At 63.2% G+C, this 16,980-nt stretch overlaps 5 protein-coding genes across 5 annotated transcripts; 1 reads left to right on the plus strand and 4 right to left on the minus strand.

Annotated features, from left to right (window-relative positions):
* Positions 1-3: 3 nt before the first annotated feature.
* Positions 4-1,820, minus strand: FA09DRAFT_330150 (hypothetical protein). The gene is made up of 6 exons (XM_025742484.1): positions 1,618-1,820; positions 1,017-1,560; positions 840-933; positions 564-708; positions 336-482; positions 4-263 (listed from the first exon to the last, which is right to left on the minus strand). The coding sequence occupies exons 1-6, from the start codon at positions 1,786-1,788 to the stop codon at positions 90-92; spliced, it is 1,275 nt and encodes a 424-aa protein (XP_025598274.1). The 5' UTR covers positions 1,789-1,820; the 3' UTR covers positions 4-89.
* A 171-nt stretch (positions 1,821-1,991) lies between these two features.
* Positions 1,992-6,208, minus strand: FA09DRAFT_330152 (ras GTPase-activating protein). Its single transcript, XM_025742485.1, has 9 exons — positions 5,520-6,208; positions 4,983-5,116; positions 4,674-4,919; positions 4,418-4,612; positions 3,814-4,362; positions 3,478-3,753; positions 2,866-3,419; positions 2,523-2,739; positions 1,992-2,449 (listed from the first exon to the last, which is right to left on the minus strand). The coding sequence occupies exons 1-9, from the start codon at positions 5,773-5,775 to the stop codon at positions 2,435-2,437; spliced, it is 2,442 nt and encodes an 813-aa protein (XP_025598275.1). The 5' UTR covers positions 5,776-6,208; the 3' UTR covers positions 1,992-2,434.
* Positions 6,209-6,948: 740 nt separating this feature from the next.
* Positions 6,949-9,008, minus strand: FA09DRAFT_319026 (longevity assurance proteins LAG1/LAC1). Its single transcript, XM_025740921.1, has 8 exons — positions 8,689-9,008; positions 8,260-8,630; positions 8,029-8,083; positions 7,713-7,849; positions 7,539-7,643; positions 7,379-7,455; positions 7,109-7,312; positions 6,949-7,035 (listed from the first exon to the last, which is right to left on the minus strand). Exons 1-8 carry the CDS (start codon positions 8,984-8,986, stop codon positions 6,957-6,959), a joined length of 1,326 nt encoding a protein of 441 aa, XP_025598276.1. The 5' UTR covers positions 8,987-9,008; the 3' UTR covers positions 6,949-6,956.
* Positions 9,009-9,199: 191 nt separating this feature from the next.
* Positions 9,200-12,875, plus strand: FA09DRAFT_330155 (hypothetical protein). The gene is made up of 4 exons (XM_025742486.1): positions 9,200-9,600; positions 9,671-10,018; positions 10,078-11,965; positions 12,033-12,875. The coding sequence occupies exons 1-4, from the start codon at positions 9,265-9,267 to the stop codon at positions 12,701-12,703; spliced, it is 3,243 nt and encodes a 1,080-aa protein (XP_025598277.1). The 5' UTR covers positions 9,200-9,264; the 3' UTR covers positions 12,704-12,875.
* Positions 12,876-13,427: 552 nt separating this feature from the next.
* On the minus strand, positions 13,428-16,882 carry FA09DRAFT_35599 (P-loop containing nucleoside triphosphate hydrolase protein). The gene is made up of 13 exons (XM_025744853.1): positions 16,263-16,882; positions 16,105-16,195; positions 15,847-16,046; positions 15,730-15,785; positions 15,461-15,682; positions 15,176-15,413; positions 15,033-15,107; positions 14,837-14,966; positions 14,666-14,778; positions 14,536-14,601; positions 13,674-14,484; positions 13,615-13,625; positions 13,428-13,555 (listed from the first exon to the last, which is right to left on the minus strand). The coding sequence occupies exons 1-13, from the start codon at positions 16,803-16,805 to the stop codon at positions 13,517-13,519; spliced, it is 2,595 nt and encodes an 864-aa protein (XP_025598278.1). The 5' UTR covers positions 16,806-16,882; the 3' UTR covers positions 13,428-13,516.
* Between the last annotated feature and the right edge of the window lie 98 nt (positions 16,883-16,980).

Genomic DNA, 16,980 nt, shown 5'->3' on the forward strand with positions numbered 1-16,980 from the left:
TATCTCTGACTTGATGATTGATTGGAGTGACGCTGCCGCCCTCGTGATTTGATGGGCAAAAAAGGCATCACGCAGCCTCCTCCTTTCCCTCATTCCTCCTTCTTTCCATCCTCCTTCTTCCCCGCCGCAGGAGCAGCGACGCGCGTCAGTCCCTCTGCCCTCTCGCTTTCCTCCTTCTTCTTCCTCGTCGCCTCGGCCAACTGCTGCGGATTGTACTTCTTGTACTTGAGGTAGTCTTTCGAGACACCTAGGCCGCACACGTTCTTCGTGCCCTCGTCAGCTCTCGTGCGACGACGCGACGACGCCGGGAAGGAGAGGGAGAAGGAGGCACTCACGCGAATGCCCTCAAACATGATCCAAACATCCGGGTGTGACAGGCTTGCTGCGTGCCCTGCGTCGCAAGGGACGCAAGAGGCGATGGTGCGGATCACGTCGTCGCGCGAGAGAGAGGTATGCGAGCGAATGTGCGGCTCGACTTTGTACTGCTCAAGTGTGTCGCAAGGCGGCGTCGTTAAGCTTCGCGAGGCCTCGACGAGGTGGATGGAGGGGGAGCATCAACTCACGGTCACTCCCTTCTCAGCTCCCTCGAGCGACGCTTGAGCGGACGACGAAGCGAACCACCTAGGCAGCAACTCCCTCGCGAGTGCCTCGACGCTCTTTAGATCCGCACGCGACGTGCCTGCGACGGGAGAGAGACGCTGTACGAACCTGTTTGATTCGTGCGTCAGCCGTTTTGGCTCTTTCTCCCTCTCTCTCCCCCCCAGCGAAGCACTTCGTCCTCTGCGCTTCGCTGAGTGGAATCGAAGAGGGGGTTGAGGGGAAAAGGGAGTATCACGCACCGAGATCGAGCTTCGCCCGTCCTCTCGACTTCTTCCATCAGGCCCAGCACCAACCTGAACGGATCGAGCGGCGGCGCAACACTGATGAAGCGCACTGCCCGTCGCCCACTCATGCATCAGCCAATGAGTAGCGGTGGAGAGAAAAACCCCGGGGGGGGGGGGATAGGGGATACGCACAGCATTCCGTGCCCGTCTCTACAATCTCGAACCTCCTTCGCGGGCTCGGCACCACATTGCCCTGCTCATCGCGTGGCTTCTCCGCTCCCTTGCCCTTGCCCTTGGCAGCAGAGGAGGGACCACCGCCTGCACCGCCCTCATGCGCCGCCGCAAGCTCTGCCAGCTCCGCGGCGATCTGCGCCTCGATGTCGGACATGACTGGCGCTGGCGCTGGCGCTGGTGCGGGCTTGGCGCGCGGCGCTGGCGGTGGTGTAGACGCTGCTGCGGACGCTGGTGGCGATGCCGATGCCGGTGCGGACGCGGCTGTGGATGCCTGTTGCGCCTTGCTCGCGGCAGGAGCGGCAGGAGCGGCGTTCCTCAAGGCGTCGAGATCATCCTCATCCACCTCCACTGCATGCGCACCCATCGGCCGCGCCTCGTCGTCGTCTTCATCTTCGTCATCGTCCTCCTCGCCGCCGGCGCCCGTCGCGCCCTGCTTGACCTTGACCGCATGTCTCGGCGTCTCGCTGGTGCACACTACGCCCGCATACATATTGTCCGCCACCTTTACTTTCCTTGCAATCAGCTCTCTTCTCTCTCCTCTTGGAAGGCGCAAACGCACCTCGTTGAGAAAGGCCACGGCCTCATCCGCCGCCCTCCTCTCCTTGCCGCGCACACACGTCAAGAAGATGCCGGGCCCGCAGACGCGTGCGGAAGAGGAGGAGGAGAGCGTGGCGCGGTAGCGCTTCTTGGCGGCGCTCGGGCCGGAGGAGGAGGAGGGACGCTTCGGCATGCTGGAGGAGGAGGTGGGGTGGGAGGGACGGGAGAAGAAGTGGAGTGGAGCAACGCCGCGCAAAAGCAACGCGCGGCGCGCGAAGCGCTCCCACAACCGAGCAGTTCAGCAGCAGGCCGCGCGCCGCACTTGCCGCCCGCTTCGCCCTCCCTCTCGCCTCGCCTCGCCTCGCCTCCACTTGACTCTCACGCAGACAGGCAAGCGTCAGCAGAGGCCATGAAGTATTGCACGCTGCCCGCACAGGTGAAGCCAAGCATGCAGGGGGGCAAGCGGACATGCCTTGCGTGGGGGCGTGGGGCGTGGAGCGGGGGGGGGCAGCAGGCCTGCTGCGAGGACACAGAGACGCAACGACGGGCAAAGGAGGGAGCCGCAACTGGCGCGGCAGAGACGGCGTGCGGCGCGAAAGAGAGGAGAAAGAGGGGAGAGGGAGGCATCGCTGGGTATGAAGAAGTGCGGGGGGGGGGGAGTCTGAGCCACGAGCTTGCGCGGCAGAGAGAAGGAGGGGGGAGAAGGAGGGAGCACTGAGCCTGGGAATAAGGAGGCAGCGAAGGCTTGAACATGGAGTCTGGAGAGGCACATCGGCCGGTGAAGGCGTGTCCTCCGCGCCGGCGCAGAGATCGAGACGAGGCGGAGCGCTGGCTGGCGGCTACGCCTTGCGTCCCTGCAGACCGCGGCATGGGTCAGCGTCTCATCCTCCCTCTCTCTCTCTCTCGCTCCATCTCGCCCTAACGCACCTTGGCAAACGTCTTGTTGAGCAAGCCGAGAATCTTGTTGACGTTGAGCTGCACGTACTCGAGGTCGAGGAGCTGCACGTCGTCCTTCTGCTTCTCGAGCAGGTCGTCGAGCTTGAGGTCCATCTCGAGGATGGCCTTTTCGCGCCCCTTGTAGTGCAGCGCAATGATGAACGTGCCGGGCGAGGGCGAGGCAATGTTGAAGAAGATGTTGGCGCGCCTGTCGCGAGAGGGGGAACATGTGAGTGGGAAGAGGCAGAGACGACTTTCGTGCTGCAGCAGAGGAGCAGAGCAGATGCTCGCCTTCCCCCTTCCTGCTGTTGCACTTCGCACGCCCACCACTCACCGGTTCTCCGGCACGTTGCTCTCGACGATGATGCCGTCCTTCTCCATCTGGGCGTGCGTGAAGCGGAAGGGCCCCAGCATCTGGCTCCTGTTCGTCTTCTTCTCCTTTCCATTGAACGACACGACACCGACGCCGCCCGTCGCCTTGTCCTTGCCGCTGCCGCTCGTCATGCGCACGTTCTGCAGGTAGCTCTTGTACGTGTCGAGCTGGCTGCGCAGGTAGTTGTTGTGGCCGACAATCGTCTTGTACACGCTCTCCAACGAACGCATCTCCTGCATCACCTTCTCGCGCATGTTGCCCAGATGCGTCAGCTCCGACGCCACTTCGTCGGTCATGAGGCTGTAGCCGTCGCGCCGATCCACCACCTTGAGCTCCTCGAGCTCGCGCAGCATCTCCTTGACCTTGATGCCCTTGCGCACCAGCGTCGCATCCTTGGTCGTCGCGGCACGCTCGGCGATCGAGGGCAGGTTGATCGGCCGCTTGTCGCCCAGTTGCGGGATGGAGCGGATGAGCTGCACAAAGATCGACTTGGTCTCCATGTAGAGAATGTCGTTCTGGTCGCCAAGGAAGTCAGCCGTCGCCGGCCTCTCATGAGGCACTGCTTGAACTCACCTGCGTCACGTTGTTCTCCGACATGAACGCCGTCGTCAGATCCTGGATCGGCGTCTCCCAGCGACTGAAGAGCGGCAGCTCCAGCGTGCGGTTCTCCTTGCGTGCCACCTGGCCCGGCGAGGGCCCCAGCTCGGCGAGCAGGATGCGCAGATGGTGCTTCTCGTTGGGCGCCAGCACGTCCACGTGCTGCGCCACGAGCGAGTGCGTCACGTACAGCTCGTTGAGCGTGATTTGGATCTGCAGGTCTTTCTTCGAGAGCGCCATGTACTGGTCCATCTGCGGGCCAAGAGGGGTCAGCAATGTCCCCACAACAGTGCACGCATCAAGCATACGCACCTCGAGCGTCTCGTAGAAGTCGCCGACGTCGCAGAGCGCATTGAGGAAGGCATTGATGCGCGTCTTGTTGTTCTCGACGAAAGGGTTGAGGCTCATCATGTACTGCTCCTTGGCGTACGACGGCTTGTTGGCGAGGTTCTGCAGCATCTTTGCGATGAGCGTGAGGGTGCGGCGCGGATGCTTTGCCGGCGGGCCGTCGACGAGCATGTAGGCCTGCGGCGTGACGATGGCGGGGTTGATGAAGCGCAGAAAGAAAAAGCCGCCAATGAGACTGCAGATGGCAAAGTCGGTCGCGTCGGGATACTTGCGCTTGGTGAGGGAGCGAATCTGCTTGCAGATCCAGCGGATGCCGTACGGCACCTCGTCGATCGAGTTGATGATCGTCTGCAGGAAGCTATTGGCAATCTCCATGAGCATCGTCAGGCGCGGCGCAATGATGGCCTGCACGTCGGCATTGTCCTGCGCCACCTCTGGAGGCACGCCCTTGGGCAGGTTCGGCGGCAGCGAGCCCGTGTCCTCTTCGATCTGGCTAATCATCTGCTCGTACACCTGTGCGAGTAGAGAGTCAGCGCGCTCGCTGCAGCAGTGCAGCGATGCAACCCACCTTGAGCGGGTTGACCTCGAGGTTCAAGTCCTTGTGCTCGATGAGCGAGTTGATGCGCTCCGCCAGCACGTCCTTGAGGAAGCTCTGTCCGGGCCCTCGGCGCGTGTACGTCGTCATCATGCGCGACACTGGCGTGTTGGCACGCAGCAGTGAGCCAAAGTCCGTGGCCGTCTCAAACTGTGCCGAGAGCACCGACTGCAGAACGTGCGCATGCATCAGCTGCGCACTGCGAGGGCGCGGGCTGCGCGACACGCACCTGGAACATGGTGAGCAGCAGATGCTCCTCTCTTGACTCGTACTGGTTGCCGTACAGCGTAAACATGACGGTCTGCAGCAGCGTGTCGATCTCGGCCAGCGACACGAGGCGACAGAGCGCGGCGATGTGACGCGGCTCGCTTTGCAGCAGAAAGAAGAGATTGCCGTACTGCTGCGTCTTGCGGTCGTCCAGCGTCGTGCCCATCGCTATCTCGTTGTCTTCCAGCGTCGAGGCTACCTCTGACTGCTGCGCGCGCGAGAGTGCATCAGCCCACGCCGCGACGTGCCGTCCGATGCTGGGCACACTCACCTCGTCGAGCGCCATGCGGTTCTGGATGAGCAACGCAATGCGACTGTCCAAGTAGCGCACGTCGCGCTCAAGCACAAAGTTCTTTTTGCTCTGCGCCGAGATGCGCCCCTTGAGCTCGCGCAGTCGTTTTTGCGCTGACAGACGGCATCAGAGGTCAGCGATGAGTTGCGCGCGCATGAGACGCGAAGCAGAGTACGCTGGTGCGGATGCTCGAACCAGGCGCAGGTCATACTCGCGCGCGCAGAGAACCCGCGGCGAGATGACAGGCAGAGATCGGCCACGAGCCAGCGAGCATCCCATCCTGCAGCGCAGGCAGCCAGCATCTGAGCGCTCTGGCAGCGCCGAGAAGCAGCGCATCAGAGTGCGCTGTCCGCTCGCCTTGCTCAGCCCGTCTCGCGCTTGCCCAGGCGTGCGACACAGATAGAGGCAACAAATGATGCCCATCATCTGTGCGCCAGTCGCCGCCAGATCTGCCCGCCTCTCTCCCTTGCATGCGCTCCGCCTCTCTCTATCCTCTCCTCTTCGCGCCGCACTCACCTCTAGCCAAGTCATCCTCCACCTCAACGTCTTGTTCCGCCGCCATCGAGTACAGTGCGGTGACGCTGTATCTGTTCGTGTTGCGATTCGCATTGCCGCTCATGCCCGAGATGGCGGACCCGGCTACGCCAGACATGCTGCCGCCCGTGATGCGGCGGTTCATCATGCCCGACCCTCGCCCATCGCCGCCGCCGCTCGAGGAGCCGGCATCACCGGCGAATCCGGAGCCTGAGCCCGTGTTGTACATCGTCGTCATGGTGCGCGCACTGCGCTGCCCGAGCGCGGACGGCGGTGCGGCAGAGAGACGAGTGGGTGAGGCTCAAGCGCACAGAGCAGGCTCAGAGACGAGCGAAGAGCGCGTGCGACGGGTGCGTGAATGGACGCCGAGGTGCAACGCAACGCAGGTGCTCGCGCGTGAGCTGATGCTGCGCGCTTTCGCGGATGCGATGCGATGCGGTCCGCACAGGCGGCACGGGCGCGTGCAGACGCTGCTTGTTGCTGTGAAGGAGGCGTCGACGACACGAGGCTGCCTTGGTGCGTGAGGCGCAGAAAGATTCGAGTGGCGGCTTTGAACAAGCGCGAAGAGGGTGAGTGTGTGTGAGAAGAACTTTGCCGCAGGGGCAGAGGCGACAGTGAAGGGAGGTGGTCGTGTGGTGGTGCGCGGCGGCAAGTCAGGTGGTGAGCGGCTGTGGTCCGTGTGACCAGCGCGGCCGCGCGCGAGGAGGCGCGAGAGCAACAGACGAGGGCAGAGCGGGAGTCGCTCGAGACGCGTGCCGCGAAGTCGGGCGCGAGGCACGCCGCCTGTCTCTTACGCGGCGCGCTAAGGCGAGGGCCGCCGCAGGCAGGCGGCCTGTGTCTAGTGTGCGGCCAGCGCGTGCCTCATGCCAGGCGCAAGCTCCGCTTCCGCGGGGGGCGCGAGCGCCGATGGGCGGGAGAGCAGTGTCCCGGCGCTTCGGCGCCCGAGTCAGTGGGCGTGGGAGCAGGCGCGCTTCGGCGCCCGAGGCGTACAGATGGCCCATTTCGCCCTCGCACAAGAGGTGCGAGCCGGCGGCTCGGAGCGGCTGAGCCGAGTGAGAGAGGTGGAGAGAAGGAGAGCATGAGACGAAGTGCTGCGGAGAGGAGAGCGAAGCGCGACAGACAGGTGCGAGTGAGAGACCGCACCCCCGACCGGTGTAGGCTGCAGCTGACGCTGAGCAAGTGGACAAGCGAGGTCGGATGCACAACTGCCACTCCTTCTCGGCGCCTCCTCTCGAAGCACCCTCTCTGGCGTCTCAATGCTGGCGTCTATCGCCGCAGACGAAGCACGAAGGAAAGCGTGTCTCGTGCCAGCGCATTGCGTCAAGCTGCCACGGAGAGAACAAGCATCGTCATTTGCCGCTCCTGACACCCGCCCAACCCCTTCCCTCGCCGGCCCTTGCGACTTGAGGTCCTGCGTGTTCACTGCGTCTTCTTCTCCTCTTCCTCATCGTCGTACTCTCCATCCTCTCTCTCATCCGACACATCTCCCTTGAGTGCTCTGCGGGAGTCAACGCATCAGCTCCTCACCCCTCTGTGCTTGCCTCGCCTCTCCTCTTGCGCGGCCAACTCACCGGATCATGACGCGCCACATCAGCGCATACCAGAAGCAGTTGAGCGCGAGCAGAATGGCGAGGGGCGCAAAAATCTGATAGCGCATCCACGGCACCAGCCACCAGCCTTTGGCGGGCGCCCACTCGCGAGTGTGCGAGGGGATGAGGTCGAATTGATACCAGACCGAGTAGAGCGTGAAGGCGGAGAGATAGATGCGGAAATAACTGTTGCGAGGAGAGGAAGTGAGCCGAGGACGGAAGTGATGGCGAACAGGGGAGAGGAGCACGCACGTCCAGATGAACATCAAGCAGCCGAACAGCGCAGTAGCGAGCCCGTCCAGGCCGAGATAGTTGAAGCCTTTCGCCATCTGCGGTAGCGTCGACGGTAACGTCAGCTCATGACTTCCTCTCGTCGAGTCTCCGTCAAAGAGAGCGGGAGGAAGGAACTCACAGCAAGCCAAGTGTCGGGAATGTCCATGCAGACAAACACGGTCGTGCCGATCATGGTGAGGTTGACGAGGTAGGACCATCCAATGAGCCACAGCGTCACCAGGTGCTGCCTCTATTGCGTCAGCTTTCCCTCCTATCTCTTCTCTGGCCGCTCTGGCGAGGGGCGAGTACTCACGTGCGCAATCAGCTCATAGTAATCCTTCCGAGGCGCCTCGAGGCCCAGAAGCATGACGAGCGCCTGTTGCAGCCAGTAGGAGGCTTGCAGGAGATAGTACGTCTTGAGCTCAGGACGCATTTGCCAGTGCGGGTACTCTGTGTGCGCGCGGCGGGCGAAGAGCGAAGCGAGGAGCGGGCGAAGTGAGGCGCGGAGAGCGGAGAGCGGAGAGCGGGTGGGTGAGAGCGACGGAGCGAGGAATGAGGGGAAAGAGGAGAGAGGAGAGAGGTGAGCCGGCGCAAAGACAGCAAAGCAAAGGCAGCAGCAGCAAACGCACTGAGCCACAGATGCTCGAGATTGAACCACCACGACTCTTGGAAGGACATGACGTACTGTAGTTCGGGAAAGTGGTTAGCAAAGCTAGGAGGCGGTACTGGAGCGGTTAAGCTGCAGTGAATAGAGGTGAGGCGCGACTCGGCGCGGCTCTTTCGCATGGTTGCCCCTCATCGATGCACGCCTCTCCTCGTCCCTGTCCCTCGCTCCACAGCACAGACAGCGCACAACTCACCAGTCCAAACAGGCCCGCAGATCCCCAATAGAGCAGAGCATAGCCCTGCTCCACAAAGCGCTCCTGCTTGCGCTCATTCTTGATGCCCCACCACTTGGCAAACGGCAGGAAGACGTAGAGCGTCGTCGTTTGCCGCAGGCAGGAAAAGACGACGATGTAGAAGGCGAGAAAGGCGAGGTCGCCGTAGCCCTTTTGATAGCGAATCGTGTCGCCGCTGAGCGCTGCCGAGGGCTCGGACAGGAGGACAGCGGAAAGAGGGACGCGGTGGGAGATGAAGAGGAAGTAGGAGAAGGGATTGGGAGTGGAGGGAGTGAAGAGACGCCAGTTGACCCAAAGCAGCAGGACGAGACCTGCGATCTTGGCAGATGAAGCTGCCCGTCCCCGCGTGTCAGCCGGCACGAAACATAGAGGAAGGAAAGGAGGACGTACCGGGCACCGTCATCCATCGGAACGTGACGATATCACTAAGCAGACCCTTGCTCGAGCGGTCTTTGCCATCATCAATCGAAGCCTTTCCCTTCTCCTTCTTTGCCTTTGCCCCCTTTCCCTTGGCACCCTTCTTGCCCACCGTCTGCGCGGGCGTGGAGATGGCCGCGCCGACGTTGTCGCCCGGCAGCTTGGTCGCGTCTACGGGAGAGACGGCGCCGTCGGTGTAGGTGTTGAGTTGACTCAGCCCGCGCGAGAGCGAGGGCGCGCGAGGTCGACCGGCGCCATCGATGGACGCCATGATGGGAGAAGAGGAAGAGGGTGTTGTGGTGGGGACGGAGAATTCACAGGTGCGCGCCGCGCGGGCGAGGCGATCGAGAGCGCGAGACGCGCCGGTGCGCCAGAGCCGCGGAGCTGGCGGGCCGCGAGGGGGCGAGTTTAGCCGCGGCGCGTCTCTCTCCACACAACGCGTCTTCGCGCGACATGCGAGGTGTTGCTCTCCTTCTCACCCTCATCACCCTCCTCGTCTCCCTTCACTCCGCACCTCTCTGGCAGCGCTCACGCCCTCATCCGCGCGCCATGTCACGGCACGCCTCCTCCTCCCGCCTGCCCGGTTCGCCGCGCTCCACGAGCATCTACAGCAGCGCCAGCACCGCGTACGGCACGCCGCTCAGCGGCGGTGGCTATTCGCGCACGCTCTCGGAGCGCGGTGCCGCTGCCACCACTGCTACTGCGCCGAGCACCGCCGGCGAAGGCAGCGTGCGCGGCAGCGGTAGCGGAAGCAAGTATGCGACGCCGCAGAAGGAGAGAGAGGGCGGTGGGACAGAGAAGCGCAAGTTTGCGCGCGTCACTCAGAAGACTTTCTTGAGGGGAGAGGTGTCGAGTGAAGGGGCTAGGTATACGCTGTTTCTCAAGGTGCGTCTCCTCTCCACTGCTCTACGTGCATGCGCGAGCGTGCAGGACTGATGACTTGCCGCTCTCACAGATCATGCTGCCTACATCCGCACGCTCAGTCACCTACTCTCTCTTTCCCGACACCGACGTTCGGCTGCTCAGCTCCTCCATCTCTGCGCTGACTCCCAGCGGCGCCGCACCCGCTCTGGATGCGCCTGCCGCGCGAGCCGCCGCACATCTTGGGCTAGCAGTCGGGACCGACAGCTTCGACTCTTCACAGCAAGAAGCGAGCCTGCCAAAGGTGTCGATCAGCAACTTCTGCGTCTGCCTCGTCATGCCTGCGATGCCGAATGTACAGCAGGAGGAGAGGAGAGGGTATCTCGTCACACTGCATCTCTCCGCTTCACTCGCATCACAGCCGCCTCGCGCGCCTTACCTCGTAAGTCCACGCCTCTCACTGCCCATCGTCGCTTGTCGCTGATGCATGTGCTCGAGCAGGTCAAACTACCAGTCCCCCTCTGTCTCAACAACTCTCTCGACCTGACGCTTTCCGACTCCATTCATTCCTCCGGCATCATCATCGCCGAGCTCGACCCGCCACTGGTGCGCCGCGAGCAGCGCGCGGTAGCAGGCGAAGAGGCAGCATCGAGCGAAGCACATGTCCTTGCGGGCCGCTTTCCGGCGGCGGAATGCGTCGCTGTTCGTTGGAGTAAGGAGGTGGATGAAGGGATGAAGTTGCCGGAGTGGGCCGAACGAGCAACAAGGAGAAGCAACGTCGAACTGAGCGCGATTGGACTCGATCGACTCGACACTCAACTCCGCTTCTCGACGTTCCACTCTCCGCCGGAAGGGCTGCAAGATGGCGAAGTAGCGCTCGATGTCGAACTGCAAGCCGACTTGGTCGGGCCGTACTTTACGGGGCTGGAGCATGAAGCCGCTCTCGCACTCTCGCTCGATTCCTTCAGTCAAGCGGTTCGATGGCTCGATCTCGAGATCCTGGGCGGGAGCGAAATGCTTCGTTGGCTGCCTAGCGAGCCCGCGTCCGATCTCTCTTCCTCTCGACCCGTCTCGATCGCTTCCAGCTCTTCTTCTCTCTCCCTCGGCAAAGCAAGCGGAGGCGGCAAGCATTCGTCGGACGACTCGCTCGTGCTCGAAGACCTACATGGCGCCTTGATGGACGCGGCTCCTCCGCGAGGCTTGAACGACGTGGATGTCAGCTTCGACGAAGGCGGTCTCGACTCGAGCAAGAGGAAGCGGAGACACAGCATCGGTAGCGCTGTTCTTGCTGCAGCTGCTGCTCAGGAGGCTGCATCGCTCGCATCGAAAGAAGCACCGGCGGTCGTCGCAGACTCGAGCGAGGGTCAAAGTGTCGCAGTCCAAGGCGTCGTGCTAGTATTCGACGTCGTGAAGCTTTGCGCGCCAGACGCAGCTGCGCCGCAAGAGCCTCAGGGCTTCACACTCAAAGGCACTCTCATCGTCTCTGCGCAGCCGGAGCCAGCGGAGGGAGCAAGTCACTTCACGATGCCGCTCTTTCGTGCGCCGAACATCGAGATGCACACTTGCGGCGTCATGATTGCTCCGCCAATGCAGGGCGCACCTTCACTCCGCGTCGTGCGTCGGCCACGAGGATGCGTGGTGCCTCGAGCTGCAGGCGTCAGCGGGCGAGAGACCGAGCAGGCGAGCTTTTCTCTCGCGCTGTCTCCTCGCAGTTCGAGTGGGCAGCAAGAGGAAGCAGAAGCGTGTCTTTTAGCTGTGCAGGCCGCACCTACAGCCGCAGTCGCAGCAGTTCGAGCAGGCTCAACGAGCCCAGAAGAGCGTTCGCGCACCTTCACATTCGACGAGGACCTCTCGACTGCTTCAGCCGTGTCGACAGCTACGATTCTGCGGCACTTGGCGCCGCTGCCTGCTTCTGCGTCTGCGCGTGCAAGGGCCGGCTCAAGCCTTCTCGCGGCAGTCGGCGGCGGGATCAGTGCCGAAGCAAGCCTGCACGTCTGGCTCGAGCCTCTCGCTCCCTCTTCTTCGTCGAGCTCGAGCGTCGCAGTCGCGCGCGCAGTCTTCACCTGCGAGGGCGCGTGGCCCAGTGCACTCAGCGACGAAGAGACGCACGGCACGCTCCTCGAGGCCTTCCTACTTCGGCTACCGCCCGGCTCCGAAGTGCTATACAGCAGTTTGAACGGCCGTATCACACAACCCGACGTACAGCAGACGCGGCCGGATGCGCACTGCATGCTGGAGTTCGCACTGCCGGACGGACTCGTCGATCATCCGGCTACGCTGTTGCCGCGATGGAGAGTACTCTTCGCAGCAGATGTGGCTGCAGCAATGCAGCTGCCGATGCTCTCGTGTAGCGTGGCACAGCTCTGCGTTGAAGTGCAGCAGACGAGCAGTGAGTTGCGCTTCCCTCCCCCTCTCCCTTCCCGGCGTTCGCCATGCGAGACTGACACTCGCTTCAGCGCTCAAGTTCACACTTTCAAGCCCAGACTTGTCGCTCGTCGACGCCACGAGTGCCACAGGAAGCGTGTTCAGGGCACACATGCTTCCCGCTGTGGCCTCGCGCGCGCTCGAGCTCACAGCGCCGCCGAGCACGACGCTCGATCTCGACCTCATCACGCCTCGGTCCCTCGAGCTCGCTGCGCCACAGCCCATCGAACTTGTGCCGGGCACGCTCGCTTCTCGCTCACGCGCCGCCAGCGTTGCCCTCAAGGCGCAGACACCGCCTGCGACACCCCGAAGCTGGCTGGTACGCCACAGCGGCATGCTTTGCGCTTTCGCTGTGGCGCTCCTGCTGCTCTTCAGCGTCAGCGCACTACACGAGCGTCTCGACGCCGTTAGTGCACGTCTCGAGACGCTCGGCTTGGCGCTTGACACGGTGCCACAGCAAGGCACATGGCATCCCTCGCCCGTAGAGGCGGCCGACGAGGCCTTGGAGTTGGCCAACGATGCCGCTTCGCACGCGGCGATGCCCAGTGCGTCACTCGTGCCGCCTCCGAGTCCGATCCCGCTCGCCACGCCCACAGCCGCCGCCGAGCCATCGTCGCTGAGCGTGCTACGCGTCGTCTCTACGCCCATGGCATTGCTCGCGATGCTGCTGCGTCCTTTCAGGCGGCTACTGCGAATGTCATGACTTTCGCCCTGAGAGGCACCGCATCACTCGTCATCATGCCTGTGCTTGTGGCGGTACGGCAGCGTCAGGCTTCAGCTCGACAGTCCAGCAGAAGGGCTGGTCCGTTGAGACGCCGATGCGTCCATCGGGCGACGCGAGGTGGTTGGACGTCGAGAGGAAGCCGCCGATCTGGGAGCGCTGCGTGCCGTCTGCCGCGTGCTCGATGTCAGCTATAGCTCGTCATGCGTCACAAGGCTGGATACAACGCACCGAGGTCCCACTCCAGGCCACTTGTGCTGATGCACACGCCCTCTGCACCCGTGCCGATGGGCAGCAGGCCACACGTCTTGCCGAGCGAGGCATGCGAGAGGTGCAGCTCGTGCTTGCCCTGTGCGGAGATCACAGTCAGCGCACGAGCCTTGCGAGCATGTCTGGCGATGGCCGCAACTCACCTTGGGCAGCACCCACGCCAAGCTGTTCTCGCTCACGACCCACGTGCGGTTGCGCTTCTTGAGCTTGCCGCCTCTCTGCTCCTCCGTACTCGCCGCTTCATCCGGATCTTCCACGCCTCTGGGGTTAACGACGCCGGGCGCCAGTAGCCAGAGCACGTGTAGCGTGTGCATCGTCTGGTCCAGCCGTCCACTGAGACCGCCGTAGATGACGAGTTCCAGCTCGGCAGCCACGCCTGGTGCCGAACGCGGAGCAGCGCGCTCAATGTCTTCCACTGCATGAATGCTCTTCTGCAGATCCGTCGCGTACTGCGACGGACGCTCGAGAATGCTGACGCCGCGCGCTTCGAAGAAGTGCCGCACGGCGGGCCGGAGACTGTCGAGATCACCGACGATGGCGTGCGGATCCGACGCCGCTTCCGCGCTGGAGGGAGAGGCGAAGTAGGCGTCGAATAGACGATTCGCACCGCCGTCGGCACATACGCGGTACGATGCTGCTAAAGCGTCAGCCTGGTGCATGCAGGGGGAGCAGTGGCACTCACCGCCGTTCCAGAGATGCTCAAACGTGCGCAGGTGATCGACGTGCAGCGGGACGTTAAGCAGCACGACTGCGTGTGCCGGTGCAGCGCCGCCGTCTGTGGGAGCCAGCAGCCGGCTGGGATCCCACACCTGCACCGTCTCGCGGAAGCGACCTGCGCGGCGGCGCGGGACCGCAGGCGCGGTCTCGGCGGGTTGGGCTGTGCTTGCTGTGGCCGTAGCGTTGTCCCCTCCTCGTGAAGAACCAGGCTCGGGGAGAGGCTCGGTCGCGGTCGAAGCATCGTGCTGAGGCGCTGGCGTCGTCTGCGTCGACTTGTCGACCGGTTCCGGCTTCGCGTCGCTCTCAGGCGCATCCCTCGAGTCGACTTGCACGTTCGGTTCCTCCATCAGCTCGTCCTCCTGCCCTTCCTCGAGTCCAAGCGCACGCATCAACCCCTTTCTCCCCTCCCACGGCTTGCCCTCATTCCTTTCCCGCTCCCACTCATCGAGCAGATCAAGATCCACCGCACGTGCGCCGATCTGCCAGACCCGCTGACACGCGCCTGGCCCAACGCCATCGCTCGGCGCCAGGCGTTGCTCCGCCGCCGCCTCGGCCGGCTGCGATGGCGTCCAGCGTGGCTGGGGCGGCACGGCTGCCAGTGCGCCGCTTGCGAGAGCCTGTGGTGCTGTCGCATCGAGCGCAGCGGCGTGAGAAGTCGGGGCATTCGTGGAGGAAGTCGACGACGGCGGCGGGGAGAGCAGGCGAGTAGAGCGCAGTGCCGGAGGGAAGAATTCTTGATGCACTGGATGAGCAAACGATGGCTCATAGCGATACTCCTACACCTAAGTCAGCAAATAGCCCAGCCGAGTCTCGTGCGTCTCACGCACCTTGCCGTACTCCAGTTCGCGCATCAGCTTGGTCGGCGCATTTCGGATGTGCAGTGGAACCGGATACTATCGCGAGTGATGTTGAGGCGATGCCGATAGCGATGCAGGGCCAATGTGCCACTCGACTCACATTCTCGCTCTCCCTCACTAAAGCCTGCGCCTTTTTCATGGCGCGATACGCCCTCGTGCTCTTCTTTGCCTCGGCAAGGAAGACGACGCAGTGCGTCAGGTTCTCTGCGCACTCTGCCCGTCGACTTCGCTGTCAGCAAGGCTTTAGAAAAGGCGATGAGGGAAGACGTACCGGGCAGACCGACGACTTGACAAGCCTGATATGTCGAGACGGCCATGTGCAGTGCATCTGGCGTGCCAGAACAGTCCTCGGACGCAGCGACGATGAGACGCCGCGCAATGAAAAGTGCATCGTCGCCTGCCTGTCATTGTGAGGCGAAGCTCAGCGATGCGAAGGGAAAGGCAGTGAGCAGAGCGGCTTGACGCACCTCCACCATGCGCATCAACCAATACACGGCCGCCTGTGCATCACTTCCACGGATCGACTTGTGCAGCGCCGAGATCTTCCGGTTCAGGTTTGACATGAGCCGAGGCACGCGGAAGCACCGAAGCCTGACGAGCACAGACGCACCGTGTCATAATGCATGTCGCCAGTGCGATCATACAGCAGTGCACTCCTTCGCAGTGCAGTCTTGAGCTGCGCTAGCCGATCTGTTGACGCTTCTGGCTTTGCCTCGGTCGGCTCGCCGCCGGCGATGACGCCTCTGCCATCGTTGCCGGCGCCGTTGGAAGGCGCAGAAGCATCGGCGTCGGCATCGGCAGAGGTAGCGGTACTCGCGAGCGCCAACTCGAGGGTATTAAGTGCCGTCCTGCCTCACTGTCAGCTTCGTCTCGCACGCACTCTCGCACAACTCACCTAGCATCACCATCCGCCATGCCCGCAATCCACTGCAAGAGCTCCTCTTGCACCTCTCCCTTCCACCCCCACTCCCTCGCCTTCTCCCTTGCGCGTCTCAAGAGCAGCTCCACATCTTCGCGCTCGAGCTTCTTGAGCACGAACACGCGCAGACGACTGAGCAGGGCCGGTGCCAAGCGGAAGGAGGGATTCTCGGTCGTGGCGCCGAGCAGGAGGATGTGCCTGGAAGACATGAGCGAGGAAAAGGAAGAGGGAGAAGAGGGACGTACCCGCGCTCCAAGGAGGGGAGAAGGACGTCTTGCACGGCTCGAGACCATCTCTGGATCTATTCCCGCACACATCAGCCTCTGGGCGTCTGCTGGGGTGGGAGAGCAACGAGAACATACCTCATCAACGAACAGCACCGTCCTTTCCCCCGTCAAGCGCAGACGATTCACCGCCTCATCAAGGTGTTTCCGGAGCTCGACTGCGCCGACTGAGGTCGCACTGAGCTCGACCATTCGAGCTGCCGCTGAGCTTGAGCTCGAGGCACCGCTCGCTGCCCCTGAGGGGGACGGAGGGTGCGAAAGGATGCGCGCTAACGTCGCTGCATCCTTGCATTAGCGAACGCAGGAAGCGAAGAAGGGAGGAGAGAGTGAACGCACTTTTGCCGCTCCCCGGCGGACCCCACAAGATGCAACTACACATCCTCCCACTCTCATGCAATGCGCGAAGCGGCCCGGAGAGGATGTCTTGCTGTCCCTGTGCTCCACGCCTGTCAGCTAGGCCGGTGCGACAGGAGCAGAGCGAGACATGTACGCACCACGAACTCAGCCAGCGTCTTGGGCCGCATACGCTCTGCTAGAGGCTTGAGCGCCTCCAGTCGTTCCTTCATGCTGGGCCCTCCTCCTCCTCCTCCTCCACCGAGCATGGGCGGCTGCAGTCTGGCCGCAGGGGTGGAGGGCGAGCCACTGGGTCCGGCACCACTGGGGCCGGCGGAGCTCGGGCCAGCCATAGGCGTTGCAGCTGCAGCCGGAGCGTCGCTCGTGCCAGTGCGTCGACGCTTCATCTCCGGCTGCGCCTCGCGGTCGCGACGCATGAACATGGGCGCTGTCCTCGTCACGCCTTGGCCCGGCGTTCGAGGCTGCTGCGTTGCGCTCGTCTCTGCATCACCGTTCTCCACTTTGGCAGTGCTACTTGATGCGTGCGCTGCGGAGGTCGAAGGCTGCAGCGTAGAAGAAGGCGGAGAAGAAGGCGCAGCGAGACAGGCATCGAGATGCACGTTGAGCGTGGCCATCGGCTGAGGGCGCGAGCATGAGGGGCACGAAACGAGCTTGGGCGCTATCGCCGCTGGCCGTTGAGACATGACTGCCAGGCGCGCCCGAGCTGCTCGAGGGCAGCGGGCGAGCGGAGAGGAAAGGGTATGAGGGGATGAGGTGGAGAAGCAGCCGAGCAGGCCGCTCAGGGTGCGCTTCGCCTCCACGCGCGTCTTTCGGGACTCGGGCTGCTCTCCCCCTTCACTTCGTCGTGTCCGCCCGAGC

Source organism: Tilletiopsis washingtonensis (assembly GCF_003144115.1).
Source record: "Tilletiopsis washingtonensis strain MCA 4186 unplaced genomic scaffold FA09scaffold_11, whole genome shotgun sequence".
Classification (NCBI taxonomy): domain Eukaryota; kingdom Fungi; phylum Basidiomycota; class Exobasidiomycetes; order Entylomatales; genus Tilletiopsis; species Tilletiopsis washingtonensis.

Coding starts and splice junctions, on each gene's coding strand:
- FA09DRAFT_35599 (XM_025744853.1), bottom strand. CDS start 16,805: ATGTCTCAACGGCCAGCGGCGATAGCGCCCAAGCTCGTTTCGTGCCCC. Junction 16,196..16,262: donor AGACGCTGGCTGAGTTCGTG/GTGCGTACATGT, acceptor GCACAGGGACAG/CAAGACATCCTCTCCGGGCC. Junction 15,108..15,175: donor GCGACATGCATTATGACACG/GTGCGTCTGTGC, acceptor CTGAACCGGAAG/ATCTCGGCGCTGCACAAGTC.
- FA09DRAFT_319026 (XM_025740921.1), bottom strand. CDS start 8,986: ATGGCGTCCATCGATGGCGCCGGTCGACCTCGCGCGCCCTCGCTCTCG. Junction 8,631..8,688: donor CCGATGGATGACGGTGCCCG/GTACGTCCTCCT, acceptor GGGGACGGGCAG/CTTCATCTGCCAAGATCGCA. Junction 7,850..8,028: donor TCTCGAGCATCTGTGGCTCA/GTGCGTTTGCTG, acceptor GCGCGCACACAG/AGTACCCGCACTGGCAAATG.
- FA09DRAFT_330150 (XM_025742484.1), bottom strand. CDS start 1,788: ATGCCGAAGCGTCCCTCCTCCTCCTCCGGCCCGAGCGCCGCCAAGAAG. Junction 709..839: donor ACGGGCGAAGCTCGATCTCG/GTGCGTGATACT, acceptor CGAATCAAACAG/GTTCGTACAGCGTCTCTCTC. Junction 483..563: donor GAGCTGAGAAGGGAGTGACC/GTGAGTTGATGC, acceptor ACACTTGAGCAG/TACAAAGTCGAGCCGCACAT.
- FA09DRAFT_330155 (XM_025742486.1), top strand. CDS start 9,265: ATGTCACGGCACGCCTCCTCCTCCCGCCTGCCCGGTTCGCCGCGCTCC. Junction 9,601..9,670: donor GGTATACGCTGTTTCTCAAG/GTGCGTCTCCTC, acceptor CCGCTCTCACAG/ATCATGCTGCCTACATCCGC. Junction 10,019..10,077: donor CGCCTCGCGCGCCTTACCTC/GTAAGTCCACGC, acceptor GTGCTCGAGCAG/GTCAAACTACCAGTCCCCCT.
- FA09DRAFT_330152 (XM_025742485.1), bottom strand. CDS start 5,775: ATGACGACGATGTACAACACGGGCTCAGGCTCCGGATTCGCCGGTGAT. Junction 4,920..4,982: donor ACCGCATGGCGCTCGACGAG/GTGAGTGTGCCC, acceptor TCGCGCGCGCAG/CAGTCAGAGGTAGCCTCGAC. Junction 2,740..2,865: donor AGCAACGTGCCGGAGAACCG/GTGAGTGGTGGG, acceptor CTCTCGCGACAG/GCGCGCCAACATCTTCTTCA.